This window comes from Arachis hypogaea, chromosome 20 (genome assembly GCF_003086295.3).
Source record: "Arachis hypogaea cultivar Tifrunner chromosome 20, arahy.Tifrunner.gnm2.J5K5, whole genome shotgun sequence".
NCBI lineage: Eukaryota > Viridiplantae > Streptophyta > Magnoliopsida > Fabales > Fabaceae > Arachis > Arachis hypogaea.
In genome coordinates this window covers 5,459,836-5,473,591 of record NC_092055.1, presented here as the reverse complement: position 1 = coordinate 5,473,591, position 13,756 = coordinate 5,459,836, and the positions used below count along the sequence as shown (strand labels likewise).

The following is a 13,756-nucleotide window of genomic DNA, read 5'->3' as shown; positions in this document are numbered from 1 at the left end:
AGTTCTAATCTATAATAAATTAGTCATTAATCTATCAAATCGTGAAATATTCATTGGTCGTTTATAAATTATATTATGAATCTACTACCATATACCTGGCGTGATAAAGAATCATTAAAAATTCTATATTTTTATTTGAGTAAATATTAAATAAGGCCAGTTATATGGTACAGATTTATTTATACAGATCGAAGGAGGTTGTGACAAATGGCACCGTAGGGGATAGACTTGGCAAAGCTCTGTCCCTTTGTCTGGACTTGCTAGTTGAATGGAGCCGTCCCCAACTGAGTTTAAGGAGGTGGCTGCCCAGTTGTTTTTGTTTTTTCATTTGGGTCATCAGTGGTGGCCTCTTTTAATCTAATTGGGTTTATACATCTTCTACCTTGCTTTAGCTTTTTATGGAATAGAACACTGCTGTAATCCCTCTTCTCTGGTCGCCGTCGTCGTGTTCCTCCCTGCTGGAGTTGGGGCCTTGTTCTTTTTGCTCTGCTTCGCTGTCTTTATCTGCTCGCGCCATTCTGAAACCTTTGCTCTACTCCGCCGTGGTGCCATGCTCTGTCCTCTCAGGCAAATCGACAACTCTCCGCCGTCCACGTCTTTCTCTCAAGCCTCTCGCATCACACTCGATCCTTAGGTATCTCTTCTTCTTTGTCTTTATTGCTTATTTCTTCTTAGTAATTTCTTGGAAGTTCTATTTCGAATCATTTTTTCTGATGTGCTGTTATCAAATTACCGAATTTAAGATTTTTCTCTTGAGAAATGCATCCAAAATAGTACTTATAACTCCACAATGCTTAATTGCTGTGATAATTGTTGTTGCTGGATTAATTTCTATATTTTGAAATACGAACTGATTTCTATTGTTGAACATAATAATGTAGGCTAAAAATGTGACTTGGAGGAGAAACTTAAGGGTCTCCAACATGAGGTTCATGCTGCTCAGCTAGATTGGGGAAGGTTAAGCTTTAATTGTGATATTTCGTATTTATGTTTTACCTAGATTTGGGAAACTTTTCTCCCTTATAATTCGTTATTGATCCAGGTTAAAGGAGAAAGAGACTAAGTTGATAAACAACGTAAATTTGCAGCCAACTGTTGTGGTATTTTTTTTATTATTATTATTATTATTATTATTATTATTATTATTATTATTATTATTATTATTATTGATTGATTGACTGACTTAATTATTAGGATCCAACTACTTCATCACTTCTTTAATTTGATTTTTGTTACCATGTTAACATACTAATACATACTTTTCTTCTTTAAACAGCGGATATAGTGTCAAATTTCAATTATTTAACAGTACTTCTATAATTGTGTGTATATGACAATAATATAAGACGGTGGATATTGGCTCACTTTTTTTGTTTAGTTTTATTTTTCTTTCATTTGGCTAAATTATCTTTCGGTTTATGTTGCTATTATAGGTTTATTAGCTCTAAAAGTTGATGGAGAGAACATGGACCAAAGTCTAGAAAATGCATGGATGGTGAGGCTTGATAGCTTAATAAGCTAATCACAAAGTATTAATCTTATGAGAAAGTTTAGGGGCAGCAATTTTTGTGTTTTGTGACCAATATTTAACCATTAAAAAAAAAGTGAGTGATCTTTTACCATTAGATGTAATCTCACACCATTAAAAATACTATTGATGGCCAATTGATGGTTACAAAACACAAAAATTGCTGGCCCTAGCATTCCTCTAATCTTATTATGATCTTGTGATAATTTTTTGCTAAAGGCATGGATAATGCATAGGCCTACTTTACTTTATGCCAAACCACTAGTTAATCATAAGCATTACTCACTACGCTTGATGTTTGATGTTTGAGAAATCTGAAAGTTGGATAAATGTAAATTTTATATTTAACCAAAGGTATTTTTGCATCTTGCTTTCTAGGTTTGGGATAATCCTTGTTAACTGAAAGTTGCTAGAGACAAAGCCTAAGTAAAGCAAAGAGGAACATGGTGGGGGTTTATAACGATATTCAACGTTCAAGACATCAGTCACCGAAAATGGAAAAATAGAAGCTAGGCAAAAATGAAGGTGTACGAAAAATGGAATAATTAATTATGCCCTTCTTGTATTGTTGCTGAGTCGTTAGATTTGTATTCAACTCTTTTTAAGTTAGAATATGTATTTTGTTTAAAGGCTTTTTATTAAATTGGCTTGTCATATATTGATATTTGAATTAGAAATCTTTATACAATACGTATAATGTTTTTGAAATTTTAACATGATAAAATTTATTGATCGTCTTTTTTATGTGTGTCTTTAATCTTATTGGATCCAAGTTATAATGGAATGCTTAAATTACGAGAAAAATATCAAAATGTAGCTATGATACTGCCACAAGAAAAAAGTCTGGTAAAAAAAAAATACCACAAGAAAAAAGCAATAGATTTAAAATATTTTGTAGAGCCTTTAAATTGATGCCATAATAATAATAGAAGAGACAATGGTTGTAAAATGATGCCATAGTAGGTTGAATTTCTTCATGACAACTCCAAGCAAGACACCTTGTTCAATAACATCAGCTGGTGTTTGTGATATTTTCATGACAACTGCAAGCAAGACAACATTATTTTCATCATCAAACAAGACGAAGATGTGGAAGCAACTAAATATGGAACGAAGATTTGAACGTTAAACATAAAAAAGAGAGGGATAAAAAATTTGAGTTAGACTTACCAAACCAGCAACCATGGCTTAAGGTTAGTCGAGAGAAGTAGGCATTCTAGTGATAGAAATTCAAATGGAGGAAAGTAAGAAGGAAGTAAAATGTTCGAGAAAATTCAGCACAAAAGTCTCATTGAAAGTGGTGTGAAGAGAAAAGTAAAGTTGACAAATACAGAGAAGGATAAAGCAGCTACTCATGCTCCTACGCGAGTTTCAAAACCAAAAACATTGAAAGGGAAATTCAAAAGAAATTTATACATTCAATTCAATTAAATTCAATTCAAATTACCCAATGCTCCAAACCTCTAAAGCAAGACACCATTTTGAATACTATAAAATCGAATAGAGCAAAAACAATGAAATTCATACCTGCGACGAGGACCAAACCAGAACAGCAGCAACTTCTGATCGCGCCGGCAGCGAAAGCGTGGACGGCCAAATGCAGGCAATGCGCGCTACGAGATGAATCCGTTCAACAATTTGCTTATATTTCAATCGATAGAGACAGGGAGGAGGGACCATGGAAGAAGTCGCTGACAACTTCAATGCATGTGGGGAGCGGACACGGGAGGTGATGGTCGGAATCACCACGAAGCAGGAGAAGGAGCTTCTTCAAGGCATTGGCAAGCGCAGTCCAAGGAGAATGAAATGACATGCGTGTTGGAGAGAGGTCGCAGTCATTGTGAAGAAGCACAAATGGTCACCATTGAACACGACCAACAGAGTTATCGAGTCGGGGTAAGCGCGACATGGGCGACCTCAAGAAGGCAGTACCTGAGGATTCTGATCGAGGCCACGGTTGAGGATCCAGGTTCCTGACTTTGCCTCCATGCAACAAAAGATGGCAGTCTTCAAGGGTGAGGGCGAGGAAGGGAGGTTTGGGGCTGTTAGGGGAGGGCGGGTCTCTACGTGGGTATTGGATAGTGCTTCGAGTCGGGCTGGTTCTGTTTGTGTGGGCTGGGTTAGCTCTTCGACCTAAGGCCATGTCCAAAAACACAAACAAAAAAAAAAATTTTGGCTAACTGGCTCAGCCACCCTTAACATAAAGCAGGAGACAAGTCCTGCAACAAAATAGCCAAGTGTCCATCTGATATTCATATAAAAGGAATATCTATAAATTTGTATCAAACAGTATCTGTACCATAGATTGACCCATTAAATAAATTCCAAGTGCATATTGTTTCTTATTTGGGTCTTATTTTTGTAAGATTTTTAATCCTAAATAAATCTAATACAAAAAAAGAGAATTGAATAGATTATAAATGTAATTTATTTCCTATTTTATCTTTTTTTTTAAAGCTTTTTAATTCAAATTGAATTGAAATTACCAAGAAAGCAAATTGAAAACTTCTTAAATATAACTGGAAGAATAAAAAAATTCAGGATTTCGTAATTTGTAATTTAATACACCCTCCTATTGAATACAAATATTTCCAAAGTTAAATTAGAAGAGTATAACATTTAAAGAAAAAAATGTTGGGAGAAGCAAGTAAATACACCCTCTTATTGAATACAAATATTTCCAAAGTTAAATTAGAAGAGTATAACATTTAAAGAAAAAAATGTTGGGAGAAGCAAGTATTTTGTTGATTAAGTTTCAATTAAATCTTTAAGAAGTTATTAGCTTTTTTTTTTTCATAAATAAAAGAGATTTTTTTGGGCAGTTAAGATCAAGAGGAAGGTAATTTGTTAAACTTACCGATAAAAAATTATATTATTCTCAAAATATCTTTTATATATTTTAAAAATTTTTGTCAACACTGTTACAAACCTATGAAATATGAATTAGTTTAGAGTAAAAAAATACCTTATGTAAATTTCTGGCTGAATTTTTTAAATATTGTAAAAAGGTGTGTGTTTTTCTTTAATATTTTTTTTTAGGTGAGTTTAACATTGGTCTGGGAGAGAAAGAATTTTTTGTCAGAAGATACAAAACGTCTCCAACGTTTTGTACATGATTTAAATTTTTTTAATAAATAAAACCAAAACGGCACAACGTTTTGTTAGAAATAAATAATTAAAAAAATAAGCATAGCTAAAAACGGCGTTGCCGTTTTGTCTACGTGGCAAAAAATTTTTAATTTAAAAATAGAAAACGGCGGTGACGTTTTGTGTTGAAACAAATTTTACCGTTGAAAATGGTCAAAACAGTGGTGACGTTTAGTACAAGTATGAATAAAAAAAATTTAAAATTAGCTATATAAGGTATGCTAATGTTATGCGAGAAACATCTTGAGTAGAGTAGAAAGTGAACGACACAGTTATTTGCCTCAAAATTTCAGAGAGCTTAGAGCTCTTTCTTCTTTAGCAGTTGAATTTGTTCTTACTTCTTTAGCTACTGAAGTTGTTCTTCATTCTTTAGCAGTTGAAGTTGTTCTGCATCTGTTGAGTGAAATAAGTTGTGGGTAAATGTAATAAGTGTATAAAATGGAGAGTTATGTTAGTTTAAAAATATATTTCAATGGTAAGATTTTGTATGATACACATGAGGGTGTGAGTTTTTTGTGTGAGAATCCATGTGTTATTATTGTTCCTCTTTCAATAACATATGAAGGACTTAAGAGTGTACTTTGTCAGAGTGTAGGTCAGCAAGACCGGAAGAGAGTGACCAATATTTTATATAGGCAGCCTGTGTTAGTATTTGGTGGTTTCGTTCAATTTCAAGTAATGCACGTGGCTGATGAAGCTAGTATACAAGGAATGTTTTCGACCTACCATCAATGTCCTTGCAATCATACCTAGATGCCCGACATAAGGATCGATACATGTGTGCAAGGCAAGCTGAACCCCAACTAAACTTGTGAATCTGAGAAAAGTCACGAAGCAACGGCAAATACTTCCAATGCACACTGATTCCAGACTTGTCACTAAATAAGGTTGTTCCAAATAGACACATTATGTGACATTTTACATAAATTTCCCTACTTACTGCGTCAGTCAAATGTTGGCGCCGCTTTAGGGTGCCGAACCATGCTAGCTTGACTCCGCTTCCTCTATGGTCGTTCGGGCCAGGAGCAATACCAAATTGGGTCATGCACTCATTCTCTAACCCACTTGTGCTGTGGTCAGTTGATCCAGTAACTGGCAAGCCATGAGTTCAGAGTCCAAAAATCATGGCGACGTCCTCCAACGTAATCGTGCACTCGCCGTGTGAAAGATGAAATGTGTGCGTCTCAGGCCGCCACCTTTCAACTAGTGTGTCTATAGTTGGACCGTGAGACATGATCCTTCCAATCTGAGATATATGATAGAATCCGCTCTCTCTGAGTTGTTCTTCCACCCTAGCATGTCTAGTGTGCAAATTTCTTGAACCCTGATAACAAAAATAATAACTAACCGTCAATAACCAGAACTAGTCAATATTACTAAACTAATACTCGGTTTAGTAACAAATATAATTAATATTTATTAAAAATCCAAATAATTTATAATTACTAATTGAATTATTAATTATTAAGCATAACAGTAAACACAAAAATTACTTACATATATAGGATGTTGAAGATATTCTGATATATGCTCGTCAGCACGTGTGATGTCACGTTTTCCCATTTTTTTCTTTAACACTACATTAAAATAATATAAAAAAAAATTACTTATATTTTTTCTTTTTTCTTTTCTACTGAAAACAATAATAATAATAACTCTTAATCTATTTACTAGATACATATCCTAAAAATTACTAATTATCCAATCTAAATATGTTGCCATTATTTTTCAATATATATTGCAAAAATGTCTAAAATTACTAACCATACTAAAATTTAATAACAATGATTTTGTTTTCCAATAATTAAATAAAATAAAAAACCGTAATGGTATATATATATATATATATATATATATATATATATATATATATATATATATATATATATATATATATATATATATATATATATAATTAATAATAATTCAATTTTATTATTAAAAACTTCACGCACTACATATATAAATTAACTAAAAATTTAAACTAATAAAAACTGAAACACCTAATATTTTATATAAAAAAATTTAAAAAATAACCCATGCTTATCAGATAATAATTAAGGTTATATATTTTAGTTAAATTTTAACCTAAAAACCTAAATTACTAAAAAATTATATCCGAATTAAATAAATATTTCTGTTTTAAAATCAATTATTTTAAATAAAACTAAAATTATTAAATTTTTTTCAAATAAATTATTTAAAATATAACTAAAATTATTAAAAACGTATGTTTCTCAAAAAAGTAAAAATTAAAACAAAACTATACAAAAATTCTAAAGCGACCTTTTTCTCACATAAATTACATAAAATCAAACTAAAATTAATAAAAATTCTGTTTTTTTTTTAAATTAATTTTTTTTCTAAAGATAAATATTATTTTATTAATATAAAATAAAAGTGTTTCCATAAGGAAGTACAAAAGAATTGGGTATTCCCATTTATCATCAGCTGTGACTGAAAGACTAAGAGCTTAAAGAAGAGTAAAGTAAGAGTAAAGAAAAAGTAGCATCTATCACGTATGGTTCACGAGTTCACGCACTAAATTGCTAGCTTCTTTCACTATTTCTAGTGCTGGCCTTCTCAAAAACACACTGATTCCTCGCTTTCCAAGTGCTCCAACACAACGCCGCTATGAGGAGGGTCTTTTGTCTACCGTCGAATTGAGCCGCTGTCCAGGATAAGACTCGTTGCCACCAATTGAAAAAAGTTTCTTCTTCTCTCATCCATAGGTCAGGGGTTATTAAGCTTAGGCTCCATATTATTGAAGACAAGGGCATTGGAACAAAGCATGAGAAATTGATTCAGCCTTCAACATGCATCTTGGACAAGTGGCAGGAGTGGATGTGAACCGGCTGTGAACTTGTTGCAACACCGGAAGCTTTTCATGAAGACTTTTCCATAGAAAAATCTTAATTTTATGGGGTAATTTCAACTCCCAAATGCTATTCCAGACTCTGTTGTGTATGTTCTGGGACCTCAATGAAATAGGAGAATGAAAGAATCCATAAGCAATTTTGTATCCTGACCCAACTTCATATATACCAGATTTTGTCCAGCACCAATTAACTTCATCCTCCTCCTCTGTTGGTTTGATTGAAAAAATTTTATTGCATATATCAACTGAAAAAATCGACTCAATCAGATTTTTATTCCAACTTCTATCAGGATTTAGTAACGCATTAACGTAATACACTAACGATACGCTAACAATTAATACTATTATTTTAAGTTTATAACTATAACAAAGATAATATATTTTTTACTACTCTTAATCAAGAACTAATAATTAATTTATTCATCCACGTAATCAAAAAATTATTTTAAAAATATTATATACTATTTTTTTTTTTACTTTTTATTTCAAAACAATAAAATTAACTCTAACTAATTACTAATAATACGTTTAAAATACTAACCTTGTTCTATCTTTAACTGTTGCCGTTTCCTTGTTGTGGTTGTTGCGGGAATGTGGGGCTGCCGTTTTTTTTGTTGTGGGGATGTAGGGTAAACAAAATGAAGAAGAAAAAATGAAGACTATGGATAAGAATAATGGAGACTATGAACTGAAGAAGAAAGAATGAAGGAAGAAGAGAGTTGGCATTTTCATCAACGTATGGGAAGAGAGAGGAACCTGCCACGTATTGATCATGCACAACAAAACGTCGGTAACGTTTTGATCAAAACGTCAGTGACGTTTTCCACATAACGACGTTGACGTTTTTCTTCCAGCATTTGACGGCTATTATAGCGACGTTAAACTCTCCTGTTTGGTCATTTTGGTGGGTAACACCACCTTTGGCCCAATACTAAAAAAAAAATTCTAGATTTCTCAACCAGTAAAATAAGTCAACAATATCATTTTATTAGATCTGAAACATTTACTTGTACATATAAACTAATCTATAGAGCAAGTGCTAATATATAATATAATTTAATCTATATTTACAATCCTCATCAAGTCATCAATAATCTCCTTCCTCCATTGATGGAAACAATGTCAATGACAAGTTCCCACCATTCAATCATGACTTACATTTCTTCAATTGTTTATTTGGAGCTTTAATTTTATCCAAACCATTCCCATCCATATCAAAGGGGTTGTAAAGAGCAAATGTATTATTCCTTGGCGTACTATACTCAAAATGCAAATCCTTAGCAACAAGAGCATGCAAAATATGTATAATAAATTATTTGCTTACGAAAAAATTAATACATATTGTTGAGAAGAATTAATTTACTTAATATATAGATAAATTAATTAATTAAATTTTTTTGTTATATTAATGTTCAACCTGATTAAAAAAAGTCAATATATAAATTTTTTTTAATAATATTTTTTAATATTTTAGTAACTTTAAAGATACATTTTAACTAAATATATAAAAAAATAAGTAAATAAAATTACTATTACATCTAATTAAAATTAACCATTAAAATTATTTTTTTTATATATTAATAGACTATTATGTAAATGTGTCAACTATTAATAACTTAAAAAATTAAAAAAAAATACTCTAGTTATTACAAATTTAAAATTGCATCTAATTAATAAAAAGTGCTCTAATTTACTGATAAAATAATGTAATTACATTTTATTTAATAACATTAGTTGGACATACTTTTTATTGGACGTGAATAATATTTATTAATATTATTTTTTTATTAGTAGTATATATAAAGGGCAAAAAACCATATTGAGCCAGAGCAAGAAACTTGTAACCAAAATGCGCCAAATCCAATTTCGTTTCAGCAATGAGCCAAAGTGTATTTTAATACAATTCGAACCAAGCTGGTTCGAATTGCACTCCTTCATAATTCGAACCAAGATGGTTCGATTTAGTGTTCCACGTTTTTGAATAATTCGAACCAAGATGGTTCGAACTTCTCCCACACATAATTCGAACCAATAAGGTTCGAACTTCTCTCATGCATAATTCGAACCAGGGTGGTTCGAATTATGCTTTGTATTCGAGTCCATGTAATTCGAACCAGGTCGGTTCGAATTACTCCTAATGCACTCCTTCATAATTCGAACCAGGCTGGTTCGAATTATGTGTGATTCGACTATATAAGGAGTTCGAATCACCCTCATTCGAACCATTATCCCTCCCCCCTACCCCACAAAATCTCAGAGAAAACGACCCAGATTCTCTCCGAGAAAGACCTGAACGGACTACTCTGCTGATGGGGGACGATCCGGCACGGTTATATCGGTTGGACGGAGTCGCTCATATAGCCGGGGTCATCAACGACGAGGTTAGTACGGAAATTTTTTTTGATTCAAGCGTTAGTTGTGCCATAGTGGTTTTGTATCTTGGTTAGACGGTAATTTATGTTAGTGGTTTATGTAGGTGGTTTAGGTGAGGGGATTATGTAGGTGGTTTATGATAGTGGTTTAAGCTAGCGGTATAAGTTAGTGGTTTATGTAAGTGGTTTAGGGTGGTGGTTTAGGGTAGTGGTTTTTGTTAGTGGTTTAAGTCAGTGGTTTTTGGTAGTGGTTTATGTTGGTGGTTTATGTTAGCGGTTTTTGTTAGCGGTTTTCGCAAGCGGTTTTTTTATGTGGTTTATGGTAGTTGTTTAATGCTAGGTGGTTTAAGTAAGCCGGTTTATTGAATTTGTTTCTTGTTAATGGGTCTCGTTAATTGTGGTATATGCTAGCGGTTTAGTTGTGTGGTTTAGGGTTTGTTTTCCAGTTAGTTATCTTTCATGTAATGTTATGCTGTTTAATTTAGAAAAATGGTTAATGTAAACCTGTTTATGGAAACCGTTTTATGTAAACCCGTTTACGTAGACCGGTTTACTGTGAACCGGTATATGTGAACCGGTTTACTGTAAAACCTGTGTAGTTATATATCTCAGTATGGGGTTCTTTTCATGCGCAGCCCGAGCGATGCATTAGGAGCATGAGGCGGCAGCAGGGCATGCGTCTTGATGACAGATACGTTCCATACTTGCAGATGGCAGGGCTATACCATCTTGCACGGCTGAACGACCGGTGGTTCCGGCTAGACGAGGCGCTCGTCAGTGCATTCGTTGAGAGATGGCGTCCCGAGACGCACACTTTTCATATGCCGTTCGGAGAGTGCACGATCACACTCCAGGACGTGGCATACCAGCTGGGTTTGCCAGTCGATGGCCGTTACGTGAGCGGGTGCCTGTCAGAGTTCCATATATACATCGATGGAGGCCGTCCACCCTGGGTCTGGTTCCAGGAGTTGCTAGGAGTTATACCTCCTCCCAGTCAGGTTCAGAAGTACGCAGTGAACTGCAGCTGGTTTCAGGAGACCTTTGGTGAGTGCCCTGAGGATGCAGATGATGACACTGTTCGCCGATATGTCCGTGCGTACATCATGATGTTGCTAGGCACGCAGTTGTTTGCGGACAAGTCTGGCAACCGGATTCACATTAGATGGCTTCCATATGTAGCGAGGCTGGAGGAGCTGGGTACGTACAGCTGGGGTTCGGCAGCACTGGCCTAGTTGTACCGGTGCATGTGCAGAGTGGCAAACAGACATGTTGTGAAGTTAGCGGGCCCGCTCCAGCTACTGCAGTCTTGGATCTTTTGGCGGTTTCCTCAGTTTAGGCCTGCAGGACATGAGACGTTTAGCTGGCCGTTGGCGTCGAGGTACTATACTGGGCCTATACTTTTTCAATATGACTTAGAGAATTGCGTGTATGTTAATACTCTATTGCATAATGTAAACACAGATATTAGTATATGTAACTCATGTGTATGGTGCAGATGGGCAGGTTACAACCCTTCCGGTAGCGAGAAGGGTCCGAGAGTGCGGTCGTGGAGGCTTAGGATAGACCGGTTACAGTCCAGGGAGGTTAGTCTGCTAATTAATAACTGATGCATTTTAGTTAAATATTTTACACTTGGGTCGTACAGTTGCCCTGATAAGGGTCGGTTTGTTCTGCAGTTTATATGGATGCCGTACAGTAGCCCCGACGTACTTCAGGTGTTGCACCCGGAGGTTTTGGAGCCTCGGCACATGGCGGTGTGGCGCAGTGTGACCGCGCTGATCTACTTTGCTGTCATAGAGTGGCATCAGATAGATCGTGTTCAGACCTCAGTATATCAAACCAGTAATCAAACTCAACCTCAGTCTTCGCGTACGCTGCATTCACGAGAAGCCTCCTAGCGTCTTTGCCCTTGAAGGTAAGGGCGAAATTGGCCGCTACGTGTCGTATGCAGAATGCACGGTACGCAGAAGGTGGTAACCAACCTCCGTCCGGGGCCTCAAGCGCAGACTTGATGCCGTTGTGCCTATCCGATATAACCAGCAGACCGGGAAGCTGGGTCACGTGCTGCCGAAGGTGCGAGAGAAAGAATGTCCACGACTCCGCATTCTCACCCTCTACTAGTGCGAATGCGACAGGTAGAATGTTGGAGTTCCCGTCCTGTGCAATCGCAATTAGCAACGTTCCCCCATACTTACCATATAGATGTGTGCCGTCAATGCTGACTAGCGGCTTGCAATGCCGGAATGCCTCGATGCATGGAGGGAAAGTCCAGAAAAGTCTGTGGAAATAAGCTTGAGACTCGTCCACCTGTCCTCCAACTAGAACCGGGCTCGTTCTGAGGACCGCAACAGAACCAGGCATCGTCAGCTGGACACCCAACACCCACCTAGGTATCTCGCTGTATGACTCATCCCAGTCACCGTAGATGAGGCCAACGGCCTTCTGCTTCGCCATCCAAACCCTCCTGTAAGTCGGCCTAAAACCAAAATGCGCTGCCGTGGCGTTCAGGAGCACCTTTATGCTAACCGATGCGTCAGCCCTAACCATTGGCATAATGAACGCCGAAATCACAGAATGATCCAAACTTCTGTGATCACTTGATATGGATGTGGCCAGGCAAGTGTGAGGGCCATTGTACCGTTTGACCTCCCAAATGCCCTTGCGCTTCCAGAGATTGAGCCGAATCAACCATGTGCACCCATTCCCGAACTCCGAACACTTGCCCACATACCGGCGGTGATCGGACTCCACCACCTTGTACTGTACCCCTCGCCGGATGCTGTAAGTCTTCACACTTAACAGGGCCTCATCTTTATCCTGGAATTGCTGACCAACCTGGAACTCTGTGAGACCAGCATTTCCTTCCGCATCTCTAGCTCCGAATCCAACAGGGTGACCTAGCGCACCCTCATGCGTCATGGCGTCCAGGTCCAGAGAAGAAAAATATGGTGGATACTGCTGTGTACCAGAGCTAGAACCACCGCCAGCCAATGCAGGCCCAGCCGCTTGAACCTCGTCCCCGCTATCATCCTCAATCGTTTCGGGCTCAACGTCGTCCTCATCAGGATCACCCAATTCTCCGTCTCCGACGCCAACCGGTGGAACGCCCTGTAAAGCGTTTGCCAGAACATCAAAGGATCCTACCTCGTCGCGGACGCCGTCATTCAAATCAACAGCAAATGACGGAGAGGCGACAAGTTGGGCCGCTGGCTCGTAAACTGGTACGGAGGAAGAGGCCACAGCAGCCATCGAACTGGAGCCAGCTGCCGTGGCTACATTGGCGGTATTCCGGTTCGAACCCCCTGAGCTGGATACCACATCAACCAGCTTTGCCAGCAACTCTGGTGTGCGGACCTCCGGAAACTGCCTCCGACAAAGAAACATGACTTGGAGGTCCTCATCACTACCAATCGTCAGACAATCATACTTCACCGTATCGTGCAGGATCGTGACTGGAATGCGATAGAAAAACTTCTTAATCCGCTTCGCACCTTCCAGGCCAAGTTTCATCAGCACAGCTCTAACCAGGTCATCATAGCTTGTCGTTCGATTCACCACAATATAGAGAGGATTCTTATCTGTGAACTTCACTCCAGACCGAGTTTTCCTCTTGATGGATCCTTTGTGGTGTACCAAAACAGCAAAACTCTCCTCCTCACTAGCCATCTTACGTCCTCTAATGAGAGCAATTCACGTTTACAGCGTTTATATAGAGCTCTGATTCCTACTAATTCGAACTAACCTGGTTCGAACCATCATACATGTAATTCGAACCAAGCCGGTTCGAATTACTACAATCAACCTCTCTTTGGTTCGAACCAACCTGGTTCG

General features: G+C 37.0%; 1 protein-coding gene and 2 long non-coding RNA genes across 3 annotated transcripts; 2 read left to right on the top strand and 1 right to left on the bottom strand.

Moving 5' to 3' along the window:
* Positions 1 to 97: 97 nt before the first annotated feature.
* Positions 98 to 2,236, top strand: LOC112785133 (uncharacterized). Its single transcript, XR_003194162.3, has 5 exons — positions 98 to 634; positions 882 to 957; positions 1,043 to 1,100; positions 1,434 to 1,495; positions 1,907 to 2,236. It is a non-coding gene; the product is annotated as an uncharacterized lncRNA (long non-coding RNA).
* Positions 2,237 to 2,301: 65 nt separating this feature from the next.
* On the bottom strand, positions 2,302 to 3,578 carry LOC112785132 (uncharacterized). Its single transcript, XR_003194161.3, has 2 exons — positions 3,056 to 3,578; positions 2,302 to 2,571 (listed from the first exon to the last, which is right to left on the bottom strand). It is a non-coding gene; the product is annotated as an uncharacterized lncRNA (long non-coding RNA).
* A 7,003-nt stretch (positions 3,579 to 10,581) lies between these two features.
* On the top strand, positions 10,582 to 11,488 carry LOC140182912 (protein MAIN-LIKE 1-like). The gene is made up of 3 exons (XM_072230883.1): positions 10,582 to 10,698; positions 10,780 to 11,122; positions 11,421 to 11,488. Exons 1-3 carry the CDS (start codon positions 10,582 to 10,584, stop codon positions 11,486 to 11,488), a joined length of 528 nt encoding a protein of 175 aa, XP_072086984.1.
* Positions 11,489 to 13,756: the final 2,268 nt, after the last annotated feature.

Bases quoted from the DNA above. Each gene is read 5' to 3' on its own strand.
- LOC140182912 (XM_072230883.1), top strand. From the start codon at position 10,582: ATGAGGCGGCAGCAGGGCATGCGTCTTGATGACAGATACGTTCCATAC. The intron at 10,699-10,779 runs GTCAGTGCATTC...ATCACACTCCAG, and splicing joins TCCGGCTAGACGAGGCGCTC to GACGTGGCATACCAGCTGGG. The intron at 11,123-11,420 runs GTACGTACAGCT...TGTATGGTGCAG, and splicing joins AGCGAGGCTGGAGGAGCTGG to ATGGGCAGGTTACAACCCTT.